The sequence below is a fragment of the Rhineura floridana genome, chromosome 14 (assembly GCF_030035675.1).
Source record: "Rhineura floridana isolate rRhiFlo1 chromosome 14, rRhiFlo1.hap2, whole genome shotgun sequence".
In the NCBI taxonomy this organism is placed as follows: Eukaryota; Metazoa; Chordata; class Lepidosauria; order Squamata; family Rhineuridae; genus Rhineura; species Rhineura floridana.
The window spans coordinates 13485716-13510346 of NC_084493.1; the positions used below are offsets into that span (position 1 = coordinate 13485716).

General features: G+C 45.2%; 1 protein-coding gene across 2 annotated transcripts; it reads left to right on the forward strand.

Annotated features, from left to right (window-relative positions):
• Positions 1-1031: 1031 nt before the first annotated feature.
• Positions 1032-15134, forward strand: RAMAC (RNA guanine-7 methyltransferase activating subunit). Of its 2 annotated transcripts, none has more exons than XM_061595048.1 (4): positions 1032-1145; positions 6269-6415; positions 8555-8731; positions 13940-15134. In XM_061595048.1, exons 2-4 carry the CDS (start codon positions 6279-6281, stop codon positions 14133-14135), a joined length of 510 nt encoding a protein of 169 aa, XP_061451032.1. In that variant the 5' UTR covers positions 1032-1145; positions 6269-6278; the 3' UTR covers positions 14136-15134. The 2 variants fall into 2 exon arrangements, with proteins under 2 accessions (XP_061451032.1, XP_061451031.1); XM_061595047.1 differs by lacking the exon at positions 1032-1145 and adding an exon at positions 1243-1381.
• Positions 15135-24631: the final 9497 nt, after the last annotated feature.

Consider the following 24631-nt stretch of genomic DNA (forward strand, 5'->3'; position numbering starts at 1 on the left):
GCAGTGGACTATCCTGAGGGAGGCTTCCAGGGTCTACAGCCACATTGCATTTTGAAATTAGTTGTTTGGGAGCTGAGCAACCCTTCGCCTCACGCAGGAGCAGGAGCAAAACTATTGCATGCTGATATTCAGATGAATAGGTGCAGATCCCTAACTGAGAGTGTTCCCTTCTCTCAGTAATGACGTTGTATTTTGATTTTTTAAATTTAGGTGTAGCAGTAGCTTGTCTGCCTCAGGCAGCAGTAGTATAAAATTATGCATGGCCTGAGGAAGGTGGATTGAGCAATGTTCTTCTCTCTCTCATAACACTAGAAACTGTGGACATCCAATGAAGGTGAATGTTGGAAGATTTAGGACAGACAAAAGAAAGTTCTTCACACAGTGCAGAGTTAAAATACGGAATTTGCTGCCACAAGAGGCAGTGATAGCCACCAACTTGGACGGCTTTAAAAGAGGATTAGACAAATTCAAGGAAACCGCAGGAGGGCCAAGTGTTCAGGTCCTGCTTGTGGGCTTCCCATGGGCATCTAGCTGGCCACTGTGAGAATAGGATGCTGGACTGGATAGGCCTTTGGCCTGATCCAGCAGGGCTCTGACGTTCTCATGTTTAGTAACAGCAGCAATATTGCATTTCGCTACTGATTTCATATTTAGGCGCCGACGACTCTCTGTTTGGAGCTGCTAGAGCGATTTCCCTTTCTGTCGCCCCCAGGCAAGAGCGACATTTTATTTTTGATGTTTATTTGTTGTTGGCTTCCCGACTCCGCAGCCCCACCCTCAAGCCGCCACCGCCTACTTGGAGATGAAGTTTCCCTCCCCGTCCCCTCAGCAAAAAGGTTTTATTTTGGTGCGCGACAGCCGCTTTGGGCACAGTTTAGGTTTCCCTTCGCTGCAATTATTATTTCTGATGTTAATTGTACGAGCGGCTCCAAAAAACAAGACATCGCGGGCAAGGTCGCGCGCCTGATGCGCTGAAAAGAGACGAGGACCCCGCCTTTTCGAACTACCTCAAGCCGAGCAGGCCACGCCCACCGCTCCGCGAGGCCAGCCTAGGGGGCGGAGCGAGAGGCGGAACCGGAAGTTGAGGGCTACACGTCCGCGGAAGAAGAAGGAGGGCCGGTGGTTGTTCAGCAGCCTCATTAACGGTGAGGGGTAGATTTCTTCTTCCTTAGACGTAGTCTTCCCTTCTGAGACCTTAGGTGCCTTGAGGATGTACTCCAGGGTTTAATTTCATCCCATACTGCAACCCTGGCACCGGTTTGTTTTTGCAACAGAGGTTTAGCCCTGGGGTCGTGGGATGGACAAGAGTGCCTCTGTCCATGCTTAGAGAATGTGCAGCCCATCCACACATTGTTTTGGGGTGGGGGCAGAGTTCCAGCAGGTGCGTCGTTTTCTGCACCCCCTACTTTTCCCTTGTGTTATGTCTCAGGCCTTTTGTATTGCTTAAGTTCTTCGCTGGCCCTAATTAGTGCATCCTTTTAAAAGATTGTGCCATGCAAGCGATTTGTGTGTCACTTGAGACCCTGATCGCTAAATGCAATCAATGAGAACGAGTAACGGGGAAAATACAGTCTATCTTCGTGAGCTTCCCATTGCCTGTCGGAACCTACGAAGGACCCTGCTGAATCAGGCCAGTGGCCCATCTAGTCCAGCATCCTCACAGTGGCCAACTGGATGCCTATGGGAAGCCTGAAAGCAGGACCTGAGTGCAACAGCCTTCTCCTCATTTGTGGTTCCCAGCAACTGGCATTAAGAGGGCATGCTGCCTCTGACAGTGGACGCAGAACATAGCCCTGGTGGCTAGTACCCATTGATAGCCTTACTCTCTATAAATTTGCATTATCCTCTTTTAAAACCATCACTACATGTTGTGGGAGGGAATTCCATATTTTAATTATGCACTGTGTGAAGAAGTACTTTATTTTTTCTGCCCTGAATCTTCCAACATTCAGCTTCAGTGGATGGCCCTGAGTGCTAGTGTTTTGAGACAGAGAGAAACTTTCCTCTATCCATTTTCTCCACACTACATATAATTTTGGGGACTGCCTTCAAGTCAATTCAGACTAATGGTAACCCTATGAGTGGGGTTTTGATGGTAAGCGCTATTCAGAGGTGGTTTACCATTGCCTTCCTCTACATATAATTTTATGCACCTCTATTATGTATCCTCTTACTCACCTTTCCTCTAAACTGAAAAGCCCCAAATGTTGTGACCTTTCCCCATAGAGGAGTTGTTGTATCCCTTTGGTCATTTTGGTTGCCCTTTTCTGAACCTTTTACAGCTCTATCATATCCTGTGAAAACAAAATGCTGGACTCCCAGTGTAATCCTAAGCGCGATTACTCAAAGTGGGACTTGCTCCAAGATAAGTGCGTATAGGATTTTGGGCAAGTTGGATCAAGAAGTGATCTAGCAAAGCAGCTCTTTTTTATCCATGAGAGCTAAGCTACAACTGGGCTTTCTCAGCAGCTCTGCCCATCTAGCCACATCCCTCCCAGTTGATATTTTTCAGTCAGCCCATAAATACCTTTTTATTTAAACAGCCTTTTGGCTTATTGCGTTGGTTTATCATCTTTTTCCTCTGCTCTGCTTTCTAATAAGATTTTAATATTAATTTAACCAGCTTCTGCTGCCTATTTGCTCCTATTTGATTGTGTGTATCATTACGTATTTATTATGGATTTTCTTGTTAGCTACTTTTGGCATCATGTATGGAAAGGTGGGATATGAATTTAATTAACATGGAAGCTTACAAACCAGGCACAAAGCTTCCATGATGCTAAAAAAGAATTTGAGGAGCACATTGCTAAGAGCATAAAAACCAACAACAAAAAATTCTATAAATACATTCAAAGCAGGAGACCATCTAGGGAGACGATTGGACCCTTGGATGATAAGGGAGTCAAAGGTGTACTAAAGAACGATAAGGAGATTGCAGAGAAGCTAAATGAATTCTTTGCAACTGTCTTCACAGTGGAAGATATAGGGCAGATCCCTGAACCTGAACTAACATTTGCAGGAAGGGATTCTGAGGAACTGAGACAAATAGTGGTAACGAGAGAAGAAGTTCTAAGCTTAATGGACAATATAAAAACTGACAAATCACCGGGCCCGGATGGCATCCACCGGAGAGTTCTCAAAGAACTCAAAGGTGAAATTGCTGATCTGCTAACTAAAATATGTAACTTGTCCCTCGGGTCCTCCGTGCCTGAGGACAGGAAAGTGGCAAATGTAACGCCAATCTTCAAAAAGGGATCCAGAGGGGATCCCGGAAATTACAGGCCAGTTAGCTTAACTTCTGTCCCTGGAAAACTGGTAGAAAGTATTATTAAAGCTAGATTAACTAAGCACATAGAAGAACAAGCCTTGCTGAAGCAGAGCCAGCATGGCTTCTGCAAGGGAAAGTCCTGTCTCAGTAACCTATTAGAATTCTTTGAGAGTGTCAACAAGCATATAGATAGAGGTGATCCAGTGGACATAGTGTACTTAGACTTTCAAAAAGCGTTTGACAAGGTACCTCACCAAAGACTTCTGAGGAAGCTTAACAGTCATGGAATAAGAGGAGAGGTCCTTTTGTGGATAAGGAATTGGTTAAGAAGCAGAAAGCAGAGAGTAGGAATAAACGGACAGTTCTCCCAATGGAGGGCTGTAGAAAGTGAAGTCCCTCAAGGATCGGTATTGGGACCTGTACTTTTCAACTTGTTCATTAATGACCTAGAATTAGGAGTGAGCAGTGAAGTGGCCAAGTTTGCTGATGACACTAAATTGTTCAGGGTTGTTAAAACAAAAAGGGATTGCGAAGAGCTCCAAAAAGACCTCTCCAAACTGAGTGAATGGGCAGAAAAATGGCAAATGCAATTCAATATAAACAAGTGTAAAATTATGCATATTGGAGCAAAAAATCTGAATTTCACATATACGCTCATGGGGTCTGAACTGGCGGTGACCGACCAGGAGAGAGACCTCGGGGTTGTAGTGGACAGCACGATGAAAATGTCGACCCAGTGTGCGGCAGCTGTGAAAACGGCAAATTCCATGCTAGCGATAATTAGGAAAGGTATTGAAAATAAAACAGCCGATATCATAATGCCGTTGTATAAATCTATGGTGCGGCCGCATTTGGAATACTGTGTACAGTTCTGGTCGCCTCATCTCAAAAAGGATATTATAGAGTTGGAAAAGGTTCAGAAGAGGGCAACCAGAATGATCAAGGGGATGGAGCAACTCCCTTACGAGGAAAGGTTGCAGCATTTGGGGCTTTTTAGTTTAGAGAAAAGGCGGGTCAGAGGAGACATGATAGAAGTGTATAAAATTATGCATGGCATTGAGAAAGTGGATAGAGAAAAGTTCTTCTCCCTCTCTCATAATACTAGAACTCGTGGACATTCAAAGAAGCTGAATGTTGGAAGATTCAGGACAGACAAAAGGAAGTACTTCTTTACTCAGCGCATAGTTAAACTATGGAATTTGCTCCCACAAGATGCAGTAATGGCCACCAGCTTGGATGGCTTTAAAAGAAGATTAGACAAATTCATGGAGGACAGGGCTATCCATGGCTACTAGCCGTGATGGCTGTGCTGTGCCACCCTAGTCAGAGGCAGCATGCTTCTGAAAACCAGTTGCCGGAAGCCTCAGGAGGGGAGAGTGTCCTTGCACTCGGGTCCTGCTTGCGGGCTTCCCCCAGGCCCCTGGTTGGCCACTGTGAGAACAGGATGCTGGACTAGATGGGCCACTGGCCTGATCCAGCAGGCTCTTCTTATGTTCTTCTGAACACATGAAACTGCCTTACACAGAGTCAGAGCGTTTTGCTGTCTAACCGCATACTGTCTGACTCACAGCTGCCCTCTAAGCCAGGAGTTCCCAAATCGTGGTCCATGGACAACCAATGGTCCTCTAGCTTCATTCAGGTGGTCTGCAGTGTATCTGTGATGAACAATATAAGAAATCGAAGCAGCAATAAAAATGCTGTTTAAAATCATATCGCGTCTAGCACTATACAATACAATTGCTACAACAGGCAGACCAATCATTAGGTGGTCCATCAAGTCCCTCAGCCATTTTCAAGAGGTCCAAGGGAGGGAATGTTTGGGAATCACTGTGCTAAGCTTCAAGTGTCTAAGGTTTTAAGCAGAGTTCTGCCACTTGAGAGTCTTTTTAAAGGGAGATAATTGAATTTGGAATCTTCTGACTGCGAAACCTATGCTCTACCACCAAGCTCTACCACCAAGCGATGGATCCTTCCCAGAAGCAAATGGCTGGGCGCTGCTTGCCCCGCTTTATGACTGAAGCCTCAAAAGCAGCTCACAACATTAAAACACGGTTGGAAATGGAATGTGAGACTTGATGGGCTTTGGGCCTGATGCAGCAGTGTTCTTTTTCTGTTATTAAATCCACCCTTATTCTCACTTATATTCACAGTAGCTTAAAAAAAATTAAGTGTGGATTTCCCCCTTCACTACTCATTATTAAGTTGAAACAGGATTTCTAATCCATATGAACTAAATCCAGCTGTTAGAGCCATATACTGCAGTTCATTGTTCCAGTTCAATTAACACAGAGATCTTGTGTAGTAGAACATTAGAATCCATGTGTGATCTACAACTATGCATTGGGAAGATGGTGAAAAGGCCACTTTCTTCCTATGCCTTTAACTGTTTTGAGAATACCTCAAGAAGGTTAAAGTGTGTTGGGACAACTAATCCCAATAATGAGGGAAATGCAATCTGAATATATTCAGAGGCACGTTCTTGCATGTCTGTTCTTGTGTAATAATTTGGTAGGTATGATCCCTGGAGTAGAGTGGGGTCAGCTGTGATTTTTTTATTAGTTGGACAATGGCGTCCTTCAAAGTGTGGACAGCATAAGAAAAAAATCACATATATACTGAAGCAGTTCACACCATGTGCCTGCATAATACAGAACCCACTGAATCCACATGCACCCTTAGCCCTACTAACTCCCAAATACACCCGTAAGTCCTGTTAACAAAATGAACAGGGGTAGATTTCCCCACTGTTTACTTAGATGGGGGTGAGCTGAGAATCTTGATCCATATTTGTGAGAGGGTGGATGGTATTTTGATTTAACTAGATATATAAAGGCTAAATAGCGGAGCTATTGTTTGGAATAGAAAAGATAAGCTTTATCTGACACTGTTTAATCAGTTCTGTATATTCACTTTGCCAACAATTTCAGCTCCATGATTTACACAGGTATTTGACTTCCTAAGTTGGCCAACATAGGGTTATTGTTGTTTTTAAATCTGCAGAGATTGTAGAATGCCTTCCACAGTTGACATCCTTCAGAATTATCAAGAGATGTTTGCGCATCGGTATACTTCCAAAGACACAGAATATCAGAACTGTGTCCAGCGTCCTGCAGATCCACCTCCCATAGTTGAAGACTGGTTGAACAGGTCTGGTGGAAACATTCCCTTACCAACACTTGTGTTTATTTGGGGGTTGTGGGAAAATGTCCTATGTAATATGGAGGCACCATCAACCAATGCAAATGGCAAAAAGAAAGTACAAGTAGGCTGATAATCTATTTATTTAACCCTGTACATGGACCTGTTTTGTGTCCATCTGTGTTAATAGCAAACATATTCACACTTACAGGCATTGGGCTGTATCCAGCAAAGTTCTCCGTTAGCACAAGACTTCTGCTTGTGCAACAGAGTTTCCCCTCCTTGTCCTCCCCACACGCTCCTCCAATCTGTGCTGGGTTTTCCCCCAGTCCTCCAGAGCAGATTTTTGAGGGGAGCGTGTGGGGCAAGAAGAGGGAGGGCAAGTTCCATTGCACAAGTGGAAGTCCTCGTGCTGATGGGATTGCTTCGATTGATACAACCAAGAGCATGCAAATGGAAGTATGCCATGTGGGGGAGAAGGGCAAATCGTCACTGGACCTATTCAAATCCATAGAAATCGGTGGGGGGGGGAATATGTCCCTTATCATTGCAGAACATAGGAAACATCCTTTTACTGAGTCAGACCATTGGTCTATCTAGATCGGTATTATCTGCACTGACTGGCAGGGGCTCCCCAGATTATGAAATGGGGTCTCTCTGAGCCCTACCCAGAGACATCAGGGGTTGAACCTGGCACTTTCTGCATGCAAAGCAGATGCTCTACCCCTGAGCTATATGGCCTTTCCTCACACAGGCAGTGCATTAACATTTGCCTACCTTCTCCTTCTGGTGTTCTCCTATCAGAAATCTCACAAAAAAACCCACCTCACTTAAGGCACATACAAGCAGTCGCTATTTTCATTCTGGGTGTCTTATCTAGAATAGTTCTATCCCCTTTTATAATCCCAAGAGGCTCTCAACGTGGCTTTGAGACTGTTACTGAGTCAGACCATTGGTCTATCTAGATCAGTGTTGTCTATACTGACTGGCAGCGGCTCTCCAGGATTTCACACGGGATTCTGTCCCAGCCCTACCTGGAGATGCCGGGGATTGACCCTTGGGACCTTCTGCATACAAGGCAGATGCTCTGCCACAGAGATACAGCTCTTCCCCTAGGTCAGTGGTGTTCGAATATTAGCGCAGTGAGAAACCATCAAGGTTTTTTGCCCAGTTTGTTCCCGCAGCTCAGGAGTGTAAAGATAAAACAAATGGAGGAGGAGCTATGATAGCATTAAAAGTATACCTCCAAGTCCCCGAGGAAGAGCTCATAAGAAGCAAAAGAGCTGCTACAGCAGAGTTGCCTAGATTTTATAACCTGCTTTGGAATTAGGAGTAACCTTGGGTTCCGTGATGGAAGAACAGTGGGATGTACATGTAAGAAAAGAAAGAAACCTCAAGATCATACAGAGCAAGCCTGGACAACTTGTGAACTGACCTTAATGTAAGATGTTCAGCTGTGTGTAGCAGCTCACCAGGGAACTTTATAAATCTTCTGAGTTTGTTCCCTGTCTTGGACAGTGATGATGATGAAGAAGAAAAACTATTGTACATAACAGTGGTTTTTCACAGGCTTACGGTGGCTATGGGTACACACAACAATTTCGCGTCAGGTTTTGTAGGGGGTTATATGGTTTCAAAATCCTGCAAACCTGATTGGCCAGAGATGAAAGGGGGGGGGGGAGGGGGAAGAACTGTACATGATGGGAAATGATGCCTCTCTGAAATAATGTTCATGAATCTTGAACACTGTTGTCTGTCTCTAGCCATAGGGAGGTTGCCAAGCACCAGGCAGACCACATTATATAGTTGATGAGATGTATTCAGCTTGGTAGGTCACAGGTTGAGTAGCTGTAATATGCTTGTCTGTGTCTGGTTTTCTTTGAATAATTTATTGGTGTTTGTATAAATTGCTTGCCCACATTCACAGAGAGGCTTACACGCGTTGCTGAAAGCTGCAGGTGGTTAAGTGCATGACATGATTACTGCCTCAATCCTAGAAGGGCTGCTTTTAGATACACCCTTGAGGTGTGAAGCAAACCCCTCTCCCGTGCTGTACTATTTCACCCACTTGCAAATCCAGTTTGTAAGCAACTTTAACTTACTGCCTTCCACAGATATTTAAGTTAAGATACTTTTTTTAACCTTCAGAGAACCCAGCATACCTTCTGTATCTGAGATAATTCAGAATTATGAAAAGATGTTTGCACATCGATTTTCTAAAGAAGATGAAGAATATCAGAAATATGTCCAACGCCCTGCAGATCCACCTCCTTTAATGGAAGACTGGCGAAACAGATCGGGTGGTAACCAGCGATACAGAGATCGGTATTGTTCTTATTTATTTATTAAAAATTGGGATGTGTGTATTTCACTGTCAGAAAATAAGAAACTTCAGCAACATGTATCTGTTAACCTATTCATTGAGAGCAGTGGCTTCTTTTTCTGTAAGAAATCAAAACCAAGGAAAATAACACCCAGCCTCCAAGGCAAAACACAAAGAGCAAGTTAGGCGAAAGTAGCAATTGTGTGAACAGATCTTATAAAGAAATAAATGTTAATATTAAAAAGTTGCTGTAAAAAAATCAGTCATGTTGATGTAAAAGGATAAATATCTTCTGGATATCTCAAAGGATGTGTGATTGGGCACTACCATGAGAAGAAAGCCAGCAGTAATATTTAACCTTTTACAGCAGCACAACTGTGATTTTTTTTTTTGTACCAACTGGATTGTTATGAGTAGTGAGCGGTAATTTGAGCACTTCACTTAGGCATAAACCTTCACTTCAGAGTGCAGGATACGGAATAATGGGCTCACGTTACAGGAAGCCAGATTTCAGCTGAACATCAGGAAAGACTTCCTAACTGTTAGAGCGGTATGACAGTGGGTCCAGTTACTCAGGGAGTAACTCTCCAACATGGAGGCATCCAAGAGGCAGCTGGACAGCCACCTGTCTGGTATGCTTTATTATTTATTTATTTATTACATTTATACCCTGCCTTTTCATCATAGAAACCCAAGGCGGCTTACACATGGTTCCCTGGCGGTCTCCCATCCAGGCACTGACCCTGCATAGCTTCAGCAGGGTGCCTTCAGACCATAGCCTGGGACCTTTAATTGGGATTCCTGCATTGAGCAGGGGGTTGGACCTGATGGCCTTATAGGTTGCTTCCAAGCACTACTATTCTGTGATTATATGATATTGGAGACCAAATTGATGGGACAAATTTTGATAACTTTTTTAAACCACTGAGGAAGACCTGTATAGTTGAAATGCATTTGGGTTTTGGTATATATTATTATTTGTCACACAAGATTGTTGAACAGTTATATGAACCTATTACTTTAATCCATTTTTGTGTTACAGTCTTTACATTTATTTATGCATAAGATGAGTAGTAGCTGTTCATATAGTTTTTACTTTTGTCCTTGCCCAACTTCCTTTACTGTAAGGCAGGGGCCTGAAGCAAAGTGTTCTTTATGCCAAACGGGATGAACTGTGAAACTCTTGGAAAGAATTGCCGTTGGGATCCATTGCTTGCTTAGTCGTGAAGTGATTTTTCTTGCAGCAGGGAAAAGAGAACCAGGCTTTGCCTAATAAGCTAAATAGTTTGTTTTCTGTGTAACATAATTATTAATAGAAAAATGACTGTGCCAAGCACTAGACTAATTCTTTTTATTCGATAACATTGATGTGCCCTTCATGGCCTGATCTACATTTATTTTTATTCTTTGTAACTATCAAATATACTTTAAGCACTTGGGATTTTATATCTATCAAAAATATTCTGACTCGTACCCTTTCTTTCTTTCTTTCTTTCTTTCTTTCTTTCTTTCTTTCTTTCTTTCTTTCTTTCTTTCTTTCTTTCTTTCTTTCTTTCTTTCTTTCTTTCTTTCTTTCTTTCTTTCTTTCTTTCTTTCTTTCTTTCTTTCTTTCTTTCTTTCTTTCTTTCTTTCTTTCTTTCTTTCTTTCTTTCTTTCTTTCTTTCAACTCCGGGCTGTACATGCTGCCCTTCCTTAGTTTTAACTTAATCTTGACTGCTGACACTTGGGAAGCAGGAAAGGCCACTGTGCGTTAGATTCCTTTTGGTAATGCTTGGGCCAGATTTCACAGTACTTAGGTCATGTGAGTGAGACAGTTTAGCAAGAGACACCAACCTTTTTGGACCAGAGGGCATATTTTGCATTTTGAGAGAGTGTTGCCAGCCACAAAACAACTGTCATGGGACACGGCATAACATAAAATAGCTACCATGGGGGCGTGGCTTAACTCAAAATTAGAGAAAGTAAAATCATTGCTGCTTCTCTTCTGCCCACCTCCCCCAAGCAACCTCATGCTTATCAAGGAAAGTCAGCTGTGTCCTGCTGGTCCTGATACAGCTGTTAAGGCACAAGAGACCTGTTTTCCCCAATGCTGATCCTAAACCAAAGCCTGGGTTGCCATCCTGTACCTACTTACCAGGGATTAAGCCCCATTGCTGCCCAGGCTCCTAGTGGGAGGAAGGGGGGATATAAATCTAATAAATAAATGATAAATAAATTACTTTTGAAGTAGGCATGTATATTATTGTAACTAGACAGTGAATCGCTTAAAAGGGCACCTGCACACTTTGCTTCGTAACTTTGCTTCTAGGAGAGATTGAGACTTGCTCTGGGTTTTTTAAAATGAAAGCTCCGAGTTTGGGGCTGCCGCCTGAGGGCGTGAATGAAGGCATTTGTGGGCACCATGACGCCCACGGTGCTGGATTGGCTGCCCCCAGTTTATAGATGCATTTAGCTTTAACTTGGAAGCACCATTCAGAAATAAGATGTTTTAGGAAACTGCCTTATATTGAGTCAGACCAATGGACCATCCAGCTCAGGATTGCCTACCTTGACCAGCAGTGGCTTTCCTAGGGTTTTAGACAGGGGACATTCCCAGTCCTACTTAGGGATGCCAAGGATTGAACCTTCTGCATGCAAGGCAGATCTTCTGAGCTACACCCCTTCCCCAGCATAGGAATTCTGAACATAGGAAGGTGACTTATGCAGAGTCAGATCATTGGCCCATTTAGGTTGCTGCTGTCCACTCTGGTAGCAGCTCCTAACAGTCTTGGGGGGTGGGGTGGGGTCGTTTTTCAGTCCAGCTACACAAGGTGTTTTTGCTTGGGCTTGTCAAAGATTGAACTTGATACCCTCCACATGTAATTAATTGTTGTGTCAACCTCCAAGCGGGAGCTCTTAAAAATATGATTCCAGATGCTGTCATTGCAAAGACTTTTGAACTGGAGAAAGCACTTTATTTGACTGATTGTTTCACTGATTTTCACTTGGTAGTTTCTTCAGAAGAAGCAGATATTGGTTTCTTTTTTAATGCTTGCTTTTCCTTTTTTAGAAATATTTTCTTTTTTAGGAGATTGTTCTTAGCGTAAATATAAAAATGGCCAAGTGCCAGTTAGTAAGATTATCTGTGAAGCAATTAATTGTCTTATGGCTGTGATACGTAGGTCCACCAGCATTAGTGTTTATCATAGGACTGTGCACAGGATTCGGCCGAGGCCCGAGCCAAATCGGGCCCATTCAGACATTTTCAGGCCTTGACCGAGTCAGATTCTGACAGCCACAGATTGTTACGGGTTGGGTTTGTTAACCCAGAGTGACCCGGGGCTGTCAGAGGGCAGAGCAGCTGTGGCTTTCTTCCTGCCTGATGAGCAGAGAGAGTGATACTCCAAGGATGCACATGCTGTTTTGCAAAGGAGGGGCGTGAATCATTATGTGGAATGCTGTTTTGCAAAGGACTTTCCTACTTTGCAAAACAGCATTGCGAAGAATCGCTCCCTCTACATAAGAGCCAGAGGGACAATCCTGGGGGATGCTGTTTTGCAAAGAGATTTTTTGTAGGAAAGCTCTTTGCAAAATGGCATCGTGAAGGATAAATTAACCCTGCTGTTGGTTGAGGGGGGGAAGGAGACCCCCCTCCACACCACACGTTTAATTAGTCTTTTTATCCTAATTGAACATGAGCCTTGCCTTCAAACTTATTCAGGAGTGACTCCAAGCCGGGGTGGTGGTCCCTGTGTCAACCCAGGGAAGGTCGACCTGATGCTGCCCACTCTGATTTGGAGTTACAGGGCGCATGGGGGAGGGATCTTTGCACAGCCCTAGTTTATTAGGTGCACTGCAGGTTTGACAGGACAAACAGCTGAAAGGAAAATCTTACTATAAATTCCCATTTTTGAAAATGTCCAGTGAAGCCTCAACTTCTGAGAAAGCACCTTCTCCTGCTTAGAAGGCAAGACCAACCTTCTAACACACACCCAAAGCTGGGAGGCTTCCTGCTTTTCCCAGGCTAGAAGTGGACAAGCTGGAGCCCATCAGCCTCCTGCTATGGTATTGCTATTAAGGCAAAAACAAAATAAAACTTGGAAAAAATCCAAACAGTTGAACAAGCCAATAGAACAGATCCCAGAGGGAGAACTGGGCAGACTTTGATAACTCCCCATGTTTCTTCGCAGTCTGTGGCACAGACACCTAAATCCATATGGTAGATTGTAGCTCATTCTGGGAGGCAGGGATTGGGGAGGAAATGTAGTACTGGTAATGTTCTCTGATGTAGTAGCTGAGAGTGTCAGCCAGGAAGTTGCTCACTTAGCTCAAATTCACAGCGTCTTTAAAAAAGATACTTGCTTTTGATCTCCATCCTCTGGGAGGAATGGCAGGATATAGTAGTACTAGTACTAGTAGTAGTAATATTGTTATTATTGTTGTTGTTATTATTAATAATGATAATGATAATGATAATAATAAATGTGAACTACTGTGCAGGCCTGCACAGTTGTGACACTATGCTGATGATGGGGAACCTTTAGCTTTTAGAGGCTAAAGGTGGACTGCAGCTTCCATTACCCCTGACCGTTGGCCATGCTGGCTGGGGCTGATGGGAGCTGTAGCTCAACATCTAGAAAGCCACAGGTTCCCCATCTCTGGCCTAAACTTCGGTGCAAATCCAAAACTTGTAAATCGGGTGTAGTATAAATACTCATATTTGAGAAATGAACAAATTGGATCTTCATTTACCTGAAAAAGCTTCCTTTAACTCATTGTACCTGGTAGATGACATTGATTGAGTTGAGAGATTAACAATAGGGTTAACATGCTTATATTTAGAGTTTTAAAAAAATATAACCCAAATTTCTTGTTAAAGGAAACCAGTTTTAAATAATGGGATGCATCCAACATTCTCTGTCTGGAAAGGCGAGTTTTAATGTTGTGCATCAGAGGAATCCAATGCAACAGTTGCTCTAATGGAAACTTGTCTCACAACAGATTCCACACTATTCTGCAACAAAGTTAACAGCAACCTGCTTATGCATTTTCTTGTGCAACAATGTTAATAAAGTTAATAGCAACATTGTGGCAGCTGAACAAGTGACTTTAACTTAATGCTACATTGTACACAACCCAATATATTTTATCCTCCCTGCTGAGATAATGTATGTTCATGCACTTTGAAAATAAATATTGTTAAATGCATACAATTCTCCCTCCTCTTACAGATTCAGAGACAACAGATCATTCAGAGGCAAAGGGGACAGATACGACCAGCAAAGATCCCGTCAATGGCAAGAAAGAGGCTGGGGAAACCGCTACCAGGAACACAGGCATGGACAGCCTTCCTACTCCCAACATGGACGGCAGTCCCACTATGGTTATAGTTCTTACTCTCAGGGGTCACGGTATGGTTATTACTAATGCTGTCTCCTTCATTCTGTCAGACGTCAACTTTTGCTTCTTTCAGTTTTGGAGTTTGGTAAATGGAGGACAAAATTGTTGTGCTTTTAAAACAAGTTTTGTTGATGTATTTCAGAAGTGCATGTTGAACAAAGGGAATTGGAGCTAGGCGTGGTTCAACAAACTAGCCTTTTGCCTGCACATACAGCCCCTTTGCTCCACCCTTTGTGTGAGCTGCAATTAAACCAGGGAATCTAATTAATTGTAGTCATCTGAACTGGGAAAACATGCTTACCACCTTCAAGGACAAGCCAAGACCTCAAACCACAATTTGAAGTTGGTTGAAGAGCGTGGCTTCTTCTAAAGCTGGTAGCCATAGTTTCCTGGTTCAGATGAAATGGGAAATGAATGAGTACTCACTCATTAAAGAGTTCCTGGTTTAATTGCAGCCTGAGTGAAGGAACTGAATGTGTGGGCAAAAGCCTTGTTCGTACCTCTGCTTATTAAGCTGAGATACAATCATCCAAATGTGGCCCCTGTAAAACTCATGTACAAATGCTGAACTGTGAACTTGCAACCTCACATTCCCTTTCCACTCTTGTACATTGCCTGTAAAAATACTTAATGCTTTGGTGATGAGGGGAGAGAAATTTGCTTTGCAGCAGAAGAATTTGGCAAAGGCTCTCAGCACAAAAGGGTTGCTCTTCTTGAAATTCTGACTCATACTATTCCATTGCTAATGAGCATAAGAATGATTAACATCAGTAATACATTGTGGCAAGGGAATTACAGGTTGCATTTTGGGTATCTTTTGGACGGTTGCTAATAAACAGGCTTCTCAGTTTTCATTTAGATTTCTTAATCCCTGTGGCATTGTTGGTTTAATTTTCTGCTTCACTCACTAGTAACCACTGAGCAAAAATGTCAAATTAAGGGGTAGATAATTGTAAAAGATACAGTGCTTTAGGGTTGTATTTTTTAAAAGATTCATCATGATTAAATGGTGTCCTCTTAAATCTGTTTTTCCTACTACTCATCTGATTGTTTCTCATGGTCCTTGCCAAACGGACTGTTGTGCTGTACACAGCAGAATAAAATCCAGTGGCTTAATGAAACAGGGAAATTCTGGACTTGCCTCTCAAGAGAAGCAGAGCATCCAGGATGAGGGAAAGCTGCTCCTCTTGGGCTGGGTAGATTGTGTCCAGACTTGAAAAGGGAGGGTTCTCCTTGAACTCCTCAGACATTATGACTAAGAGATCTGTTACAAATAGCAAATAACTGACACAGAAAAACTGCTGAGAATGAAGACCAAATACATATGACAAGTACTGAGAGCCGGGGGGGGGGGAGTTCAAGGGAGAACCAAAGAGGAAGCCCTCTCTACACATTAAGAGCCAGGCTATCTTCAAGTCAGAAATACAGAAAAGGGAGTATTCTGTAGACACCAGTGGGTGTGACTCTTGGGAGAAGACTCCTCTCAAGAATATGAGAAATTCACAAGAAAGTCCAGAACTTCCCTTTGGGGGGAAGAGGACAGCTAGCACTGAAATATTTAAAAGCACTACAGCCTGGGAGGGCAATTTCTCAAGGTTTCATTACATCAGTGGATGCAGAACCTCCTGGAGGACCTGGTGACCAAAGATGGCATCAGCTGAGATGAAAGAATCTAATATTATTTATTTATTTATTTTATTAATTGTGCTTTTATACCGCCCTTTAGCAATAAGCTCTCAGGGCGGTGTACAACAATAAAAACAGGTTAAAATACAAGTGAGTATAAATAAAATGCACTATAAAACATAAGTGAAAACAAGATTGCAACAAAAAAAATTAAAATTAACATTTGAAATTTAAAATTTAAATTTAAAAAGCCTGGGCAAAGAGGTAGGTCTTTACCTGGTGCCGAAAAGATAACAAAGAAGGCACCAGGCATATCTCGTCAGGGAGGTCGTTCCATAATTCGGAGGCCACTACTGAGAAGGCCCTAGTTCTAGTTATTGCTCTCCGGGCCTCGCTATGCGTTGGAACCCGGAGAAGGGCCTTCGACGTCAAGCGCAGCGAAAGGGTAGGTACATAGCGGGAGAGGCGTTCCGCCAGGTATTGCGGTCCGATGCCGTTAAGGGCTTTATAGGTAAGAACCAACACTTTGAATCTGGCCCGGAAAAATATTGGTAGCCAGTGCAGTTGGGCCAGAATAGGTGTTATATGGTCAAATTTCTTTGTCCCAGTAAGAACTCTGGCCGCAGCATTCTGCACCAGCTGAAGTTTCCGAACCGTCTTCAAAGGTAGCCCTACGTAGAGTGCATTACAGTAATCCAATCTAGAGGTTACCAGAGCATGGATAACTGTGGCGAGGTTCTCCCTGTCCAGGTAGGGTCGTAGTTGGGCCACAAGCCGAAGCTGGTAGAACGCATTCCGTGCCACCAAGGCTACCTGAGCCTCCAGTGACAGTGATCTAATAAGACCCCCAAACTACGGACCTGCTCCTTTAGGGGGAGTGTAACCCCGTCTAGGGCAGGTCGGACATCAACCATCTGGGCAGAGAGCCCCTCCACCAACAGCATCTCAGGCTTGTCAGGTTTGAGTCTCAGTTTGTTAGCTCTCATCCAGTCCATTATCGCGGCCAGGCAGCGGTTTAGTACATCAACAGCCTCACCTGAAGAAGATGAAAAGGAGAAGTAGAGTTGCGTATCATCAGCATATTGCTGGAAACGCACTCCAAATCTCCTTATGACCTCACCCAGCGGCTTCATATAGATATTAAAGAGCATGGGGGACAGAACTGAACCCTGCGGGACCCCATATTGGAGTACCCAGGGATTCGAGTAATGCTCCCCAAGCACCAACTTCTGGAGATGATTCTCGAGATAGGAGCGCAGCCACTGCCAAGCAGTGCCTCCAACTCCCAAATCCGCAAGACGCCCCAGAAGGATACCATGGTCGATGGTATCAAAAGCCGCTGAGAGATCCAGGAGAACCAACAGAGTTACACTCCCTCTGTCTTTCTCCCGGCACAGGTCATCATACAGGGCGACCAAGGCTGTTTCTGTACCAAACCCCGGCCGAAAGCCCGATTGAAATGGATCTAGATAATCAGTTTCATCCAAGAGAGCCTGGAGCTGGCGAGCGACCACACGCTCTAAAACCTTGCCCAGGAATGGAACATTTGCTACCGGTCTATAGTTGTCAAGGTTTTCAGGGTCCAAGGAGGATTTTTTTAGGAGCGGTCTCACCACCGCCTGTTTCAGGCAGGGTGGTACCACTCCCTCTCGTAAAGAGGCATTGATCACCTCCTTGGCCCATCCGGCTGTTCCATTCCTGCTAGCTTTTATTAGCCACGAGGGGCAAGGGTCCAGAGCAGAAGTGGTCGCCCACACCTGTCCAAGCACCTTGTCCACATCCTCAAGCTGTACCAACTGAAATTCATCCAATAAAACAGGACAAGACTGTGCTCTGGACACCTCATTAGGTTCAACTGTTACAATATTGGAGTCAAGGTCCCGGCGGATGTTCATGATCTTGTCCTGGAAATGTCTCGCAAACTCATTACAGCGGGCTATTGATGGTATTATTGCGTTCTGAGGACCAGAGTGTAAAAGTCCCCGAACAACTTTATAAAGTTCCGCTGGGTGGTTAGAAGATGACTGAATGGAGGCAGCAAAGTACTGCTTCTTCGCTGCCCTCACCGCTTTCACATAGAGCTTGGTAGAGGCCCTCATAAGTGCAAGATTACATCCGTCGGGAGTTCGTCTCCATTTGCACTCAAGCCGTCTCCTTTCTTGCTTCATCACTCTTAGCTCCGGGGTAAACCACGGAGCCACTTGAGCTCTGCAAAGGAGAGGGCGCACTGGGGCGATCGTGTCAGCTGCCCGGGTCATTTCTGTATTCCACAGATTGACCAGGGTTTCGACAGGAGCGTCAGTTTTATCAGCCGGAAAACTCCCCAGAGCCTTCTGAAAACCCTCAGGATTCATTAGTCTCTGGGGGCAGACCATCTTAATTGGTCCTCCCCCCTTGCAGAGGGAAGAAAACATTGTGAGTCTAAACCACAAGAGGCGGTGATCTGTCCATGACAAAGGAATAGATGTAAAATCCCTCACTCCCAGATCACCATACCCCAATCCAGTGGCAAAAATCAAGTCTAGAGTGTGCCCCAAAATGTGCGTAGGGCCAGTAGCAAATTGAGACAGCCCCATGGCTGTCATGGAGGCCATGAAGTCCTGAGCCGCCCGAGACAAAGCGGTCTCGGCATGAATGTTGAGATCCCCCAATAGCAAAAATTTGGGGGATCGCAACACCAAACCCGCGACCACCTCCGTCAGCTCAGTTAGGGAAGCTGTTGGGCAGCAGGGAGGACAGTACACCAACAGTATTCCCAGTCTGTCTCGCTGACCCAACGCAATATGAAGACACTCCAGACCATTAGTCACCTGGATAGGGTGCCTAACAAGAGGGATCGAACTTCTATAGACCACAGCGATTCCCCCTCCCCGACCCTCGGATCTACCCAGATGCTGAACCAAGTACCCAGGTGGGCACAGCTGGGAGAGATTAATGCCTCCCAGATCGCTCACCCAGGTCTCGGTAATAAACACCAGATCGGCCGCCTCATCCACAATTAAATCATGGATGAGGGAGGTTTTATTATTTACTGATCTGGCATTAAGAAGCAACAACTGGAGATCTGAGAGTTGGCTGATAGAACTACCAGCAATCCTGTGGGTGTGGGGAGGACCGGAACACGGCACAGCCACCAGTTGTCTGGGCCGAGTTCCCCTAAACTGGCATGTCCTCACAACGCCATACGTCCCATTACCCGTCACCACGCTAATAGGGGCCCCCTCTGGTCCTCCCTCCCTGTACCCTATCCTCCCGCCCAGGCACATGATAAAAATAAAAATAAAATAAACAACAAAACTCATAATCTTTACACAGTCACACCCTCACTCATACAATCACACCCTCACTCATACAACCACTCATACAACTAGACAGTAACAGCGGCAGCGACGGCGATTGACAAACAGTAGTAATGGTAGCCGTCACAACAGGGGCCAAGAACAATAAATAGGCCCAGAAGCGCTAGATGGATGGATGGAGCCGACCCAGAAAACAACGCTGAGTCCAAACCCCGCTCGAGGCCGCGGCTCCAGGGGCCGGAGATGGAACCCAACTCTGCAGCGCTCTCACCGCCGCCAAGTCGCTCCTTCACAGTACTCTCTCACCGCGGCTCTTGTCGTCGGGCGCTCCCCCCGCGGTGCTCTCACCACCGCCGGGCGCACCTCTGCAGCGCTCTCACCGCTGCTGCACGGTGCTCAAAACAACTCGAGGCCGCGGCGCCAGAGGCCGGAGATGGAACACAACTTCTTCACGGCGCTCTCTCACCGCCGCTCTCGCTGTCGGGCGCTCCCCCCCAACGCTCTTACCGCCGCCAGGCACTCCTCTGCAGCGCTCTCACCGCTGCTTCACAATGCTCTCTCGTCGGGCGCTCCCTCCGTGATGCTCTCACCACTGCCAGGCGCCTCCGGAGTTTCTCGCGGTGCTGCCACCGCCGCCAGGCCCGGCCAAGATCCTCCGTGATCTCCTCACGCCCGGCCACTCTCCTGCGCGCCTCAAGCTCGGCGCTCTCACCACTGTCGGGGCTGATATTCTCGGCGCCAGAGGAGGAGGCAGAAAGGTAAGAAAAGGGCCAGCCTCCACAACGTTCTCTCACTCCTCACTTCTTCGGGACGTCTCGTGTGGCGCTGCCACCACCACCAGGGCGCCCAACCGCTCACCCTAGCACCCCAAAAACTCGGCGCTCTTACCACCGGGTTCTCGGCGCCGGAGGCAGGAGACAGAAGAGAGGAGGCAGGAAGGCAGGTCGCGTCCAGCGTTCAGACGGCCCCCCACAGCGTTCTCCCACCGCTGTAGTAAAAGGGGGAGGCAGGGCAGCTCTCGTACGAGTCCCCCAAAAGGTTTTAAAGTGCCCTAAAGTGTTTTAAAGTGGCAAATTTAGATGTTAAAATACGGCTTCTGGAGCTCTGACTAAAGCGTCAGCCTCCTTTGCCGCCATCTTAGTTAGTACACAGCTTTAGGTTTCTAAATGGTTTAAAAAGTATCAAAACCAGTGAGACAAGCATTAAAATATCAACACATTAAAATAAACAATAACTCCTAGTAATACAACACATTAAAATACACAATAAAGCCTATTAATACAACTTTGGTCGAGAGATCAGTGAATGACTGTGTAAATGTACATCTTCAAAAGTTGGTGGCATGCCAATACAGATGGGGCCTCTTGTAGTTCAGTAGGGAGTGCATTCCATTACACTTCTGCCTGTGGATAATCAGGCTGTGGCAAGACTAATTGAGCTCTATTTGTTGATCTTAATGCCCTTATTGGCCAGTGGAGAAGTCGGTCTTTCAGGTAACCTGGTCCAGAGTTGTTCATCTTATCTTACTAGATTATATTTTTGAAAAAGTCATGCTAGCTGTGAACACTTCTGCGCAGACACGTGCATGTGCTGAAGCATTCACAAGTAGCATGGCACTTATTTATTTATTTATTTATTTAATTACATTTCTAGACCGCCCTATAGCAGAAAGCTCTCAGGGCGGTGTACAACAAATAAAATCACAATTAAAATATGAACAAGTGTGAAAAAATATAGTACAATTATAAAAACATTAAACATGATAAAAATCTGAAATAGAATTGCCATTGAGTTTATAAATTAAGATCCATATTAGGTTTAAAATATTAAATTTAAAATGTTCAAAATGCCTGGGCGAAAAGGTAGGTTTTTACGTGGCGCCGAAAAGATAACAGAGAAGGCGCCAGGCGTATCTCGTTTGGGAGGGCATTCCATAGTTTGGGGGCCACCACCGAGAAGGCCCTAGATCTAGTTGTTGATCTCCGGGCCTCTTTATGAGTTGGGAGCCGGAGAAGGGCCTTCGACGTCGAGCGTAGTGAACGGGTAGGTACATAGCGAGAGAGGTGTTCCACCAGATATTGCGGTCCGATGCCGTTTAGGGCTTTATAGGTAAGAACCAACACTTTGAATCTGGCCCGGAAACATATCGGTAGCCAGTGCAGCTGCGCCAGGACAGATGTTATATGGTCAAATTTCTTTGTCCCAGTGAGAACTCTGGCCGCAGCATTTTGCACTTACAGGTGTGGTGGGCATGGTGAGGGGCAGCGGGGCTTGAGTGGGCGGGTGAGTGGCAGCAGTAAAGTAAGCAGTAGAGACGGGGCTGTAACAAATACTTGTGGGAGTGGTTTAGGGTACTGCCTGGGAGTGGGGGAGGTTTGGTGACCCAGGGTGGGGAGGGGGAGTTTAGCAACCCATTGAGGGGGAAGGGGGAGCTCTCCAGTGACCGTGGGGGGAAGGGGGGCTTTAGTGACCTGGAGGAAAGGGTTAGGGGAGCTTAGGTAGCCCATGTTCAGGTGGGCTCTGGCCATCTGGGTGGGGGTGGGGGGGCTCTGGACACCTGTGGGGGGGTTGGTGAGGGGGTGGGATGGGGGAGGGCTAGGTGGTGCCTGGTGAGGGGGGTCCCTTGAGATGCTTTGAACTACAGCTCCCATCAGTGCCAGTAAGCATGGCCAATGACTAGGAATGATAAAAGTTGTGGTTAAGAAATATCTGGAGGAGCAAAGGTTCCCCATGACTGGCCTAACAGATTTATTGTGTCAATAGCTTTGGGGGCATAAGCTTTTTCATCCAGGAAGGTTTATGCCACAACAAACCTGTTAAGTTGAAGGTGTGACGAGATTGTTTTTGTTCCAAGATAGTGTGTTTTGCTTGATTTTCTGAAACCCATTATATGCCTTTCTGATGCAAAACAAGTTCTGCATTTGTTTTAAATCTTTTTAAATGCATGTGTGGGGTAGATTAAGGACGCTGTGAGAGTCACTTATCTCAATTCAATTATGAGGGATAGTTTAATTAGTGTCTCGCTATTTTTTTCACTGCAAAAATAATCCATGGTTGTCTTGGCAACCTTCTTTGGGCTCTTGGTAATTTTCTTTCACACGCCAGAGCCATTTGCATGCAAGAAATAGTGTGTTGAATGGACCACAGATCACTTAACCTATTATCTCCTCAGATGTTTGGGAGCATGGGATTGTGCATGCCTTGAGGTGAAGCAGATGAAAATCTTAAATATGGGGGCTTAAGAACTCTCTGTGAGCCTAACAGTGCCACCTCAGGCCTAACGGTGGCACAAAAGGTAGAGTTTAAGCCTGATTCAGGACTTACAACTGAAACCACAGTAAAGGAGGGATCACCACCTTTTGATTTTTGAATGAGTGCTGTAGGACGTACCACCCTGTCTAATCACAGACACATACACACAAAAAGAGGCTCAGAGGCTTTGTGGGCACCAGGGGAGTACAAGAGTGCCATATTGGCAACCCTTAGTTTAGAGTGTTGCGGACACATGTATCCTTCCTTTATTCCTTTTCTGAGCAAATCCTCCCCATTTCCTTCTGTCTTGTTTTGACACTCACCCTGTTTGGATGTTCAACCCACACGTCATTAGAATTGCTTGAGGGGGAGAGCAGGAGTGTGTTTGCTGGCCACATACCCTCAATTGCATTCCTACTGCTGAGTGCCATGTCCTACAGGCACTGGAGGAAATAGGTCTGAGGTGCAGAGACTGCTGTACGTGGGTAGGCCTTAGAACCCTCTGGGAGCTTACCAGTATAGAGCAGGCTCCCCACTCCAGCTCTCCTCCACATTCACACCATATATTTATTCCACTCTAAACAGTCATGGCTTCCCCCAAATAATCCTGGGAAGTGTAGATTGTGAAGGGTACTGAGATTTGTTAGACTCCTCTTCTCACAGAGCTTTCAAAAGTTAGTCTAACAACTGAAACAATCCAGTGTAATAATGAAATAGGTCTGGGGAAGAGGCGCAGCCCAAGTGTGGTGCCCAGCCCAGTCTCAATCCCCAGACTCTGGTTTCAGTTGTAAGTCTGAACTAGGCCTCAGAGCTGAGCAGTGGTTCCTGCTCAGCGGTAGATCAGGCCAGTGGGCCATCTAGTCTGTTCTCACAGTGGCCTACCAGATGCCTATGGGAAGCCCACAAGCAGGACCTGAGCGCAGGAGCGCTCTCTTCTCCTGAGGTTTCCAGCAGTTAGTATTCAGAAGCATACTGCCTCTGACAATGGAGACAGAGCATAGCCGTCATGGCTACTAGCCACTGATAGCCTTATCCTCCATGGATTTGTCTAATCCTCTTTTAAATCCATGTTAGATGGTAGCCATCACTTCCTCTTGTGGGAGTAAATTACATATATCTGAAGAAATATTTTCTTTTGTCAGTCCTGAATTCTAACATTCAGCTGCAATGAACGGCCGTGAATCCTAGGGTCATGAGAGAGGGGAAAAAACATTTCTCGGCCCACTTTCTCCATGATATGCATCATTTTAGACATGTCTATCATGTCGCCCCTTATTTGCCTTTTCTGTACATTAACAAGCCCCAAATGCGGCAACCTTTCTTCATTGAGGAATGGTTCCATCCCCTTGATCATGTGGTTGTTCTTTTCAGAACCTACAAAATCCTTTCTGAGGCAAGGCAACCAGAAACATACCGTTATTGTAAACAGAGTGATGGAATCAATTCAAGTGAAGCAGCCTGATTGACAAGAGACAGATTGCTTAAATCTGGGGTGCTAATCCTTACCTGACCATGTTTTTTTGGGGGGGGGGGAAGAAACCCTTCTGTTTTACTGTTTATCTGATAAGCCCATTTCTATGGGAAGAAGTGCGCCTTTTCATGCCATTTTCTTAAGTTCCTCAGCAGGATGCATGAACAGCTCTGCTGGCCCTGATATAAATGCCAAGACACACTGCTGTGGAGCCGCGTCATGAATAATAGGAGGGATACACCTCTGCATAAACAAAATAGAAAATAAGAAGTGGGAAAAGGATGACTAGAGTGAGTTTCAGCTCTTATTCAGGATTTTATTTTATTTAGACATTAGATAGGAATGTAGGAAGCTGCCTTACACTGACTCAGCCGTTGGTCCATCTAGCTGACTGTTGCTTGCATTGGCTGTAGACAGGATTTCAGAGAGTGGATATTCTCAGCCCTGCCTGGAGATGCCAGGGATTGAACCTGGGACCTTCAGAAGACAAACAGATACTCTCTGCAGCCCTTTCCCAAGATGCGCTTGGAGCTGGAAGAGAGATGCAGAAGTTGAGAACTCTTGCTCAGTTAAGAATTCGTCGTTTCCCCCCAACTTTCGGTTTTAATCCTTTTCTCAGCCTTTGTTGATAATTATTTGCAGCGTGGCTGCCATGTTTGCCTGTGGCAGCACAAACAACAAGGAGGCTTCTGAATGGCACCTTAATGGCTAACAGATGACAGAAAGCTTAAGCTTTCGTGGACTAATGTGCATCCACAGGTGCATGAAGTGTTATCCTGAAGCGGCAGGTTTTGCAGTAAATGTGGAGTGCAGGTGGGGATTGGGCACTATGACCAGAGGCAAAAGTGGGTGGAGTAACAAACATATAATTCTTA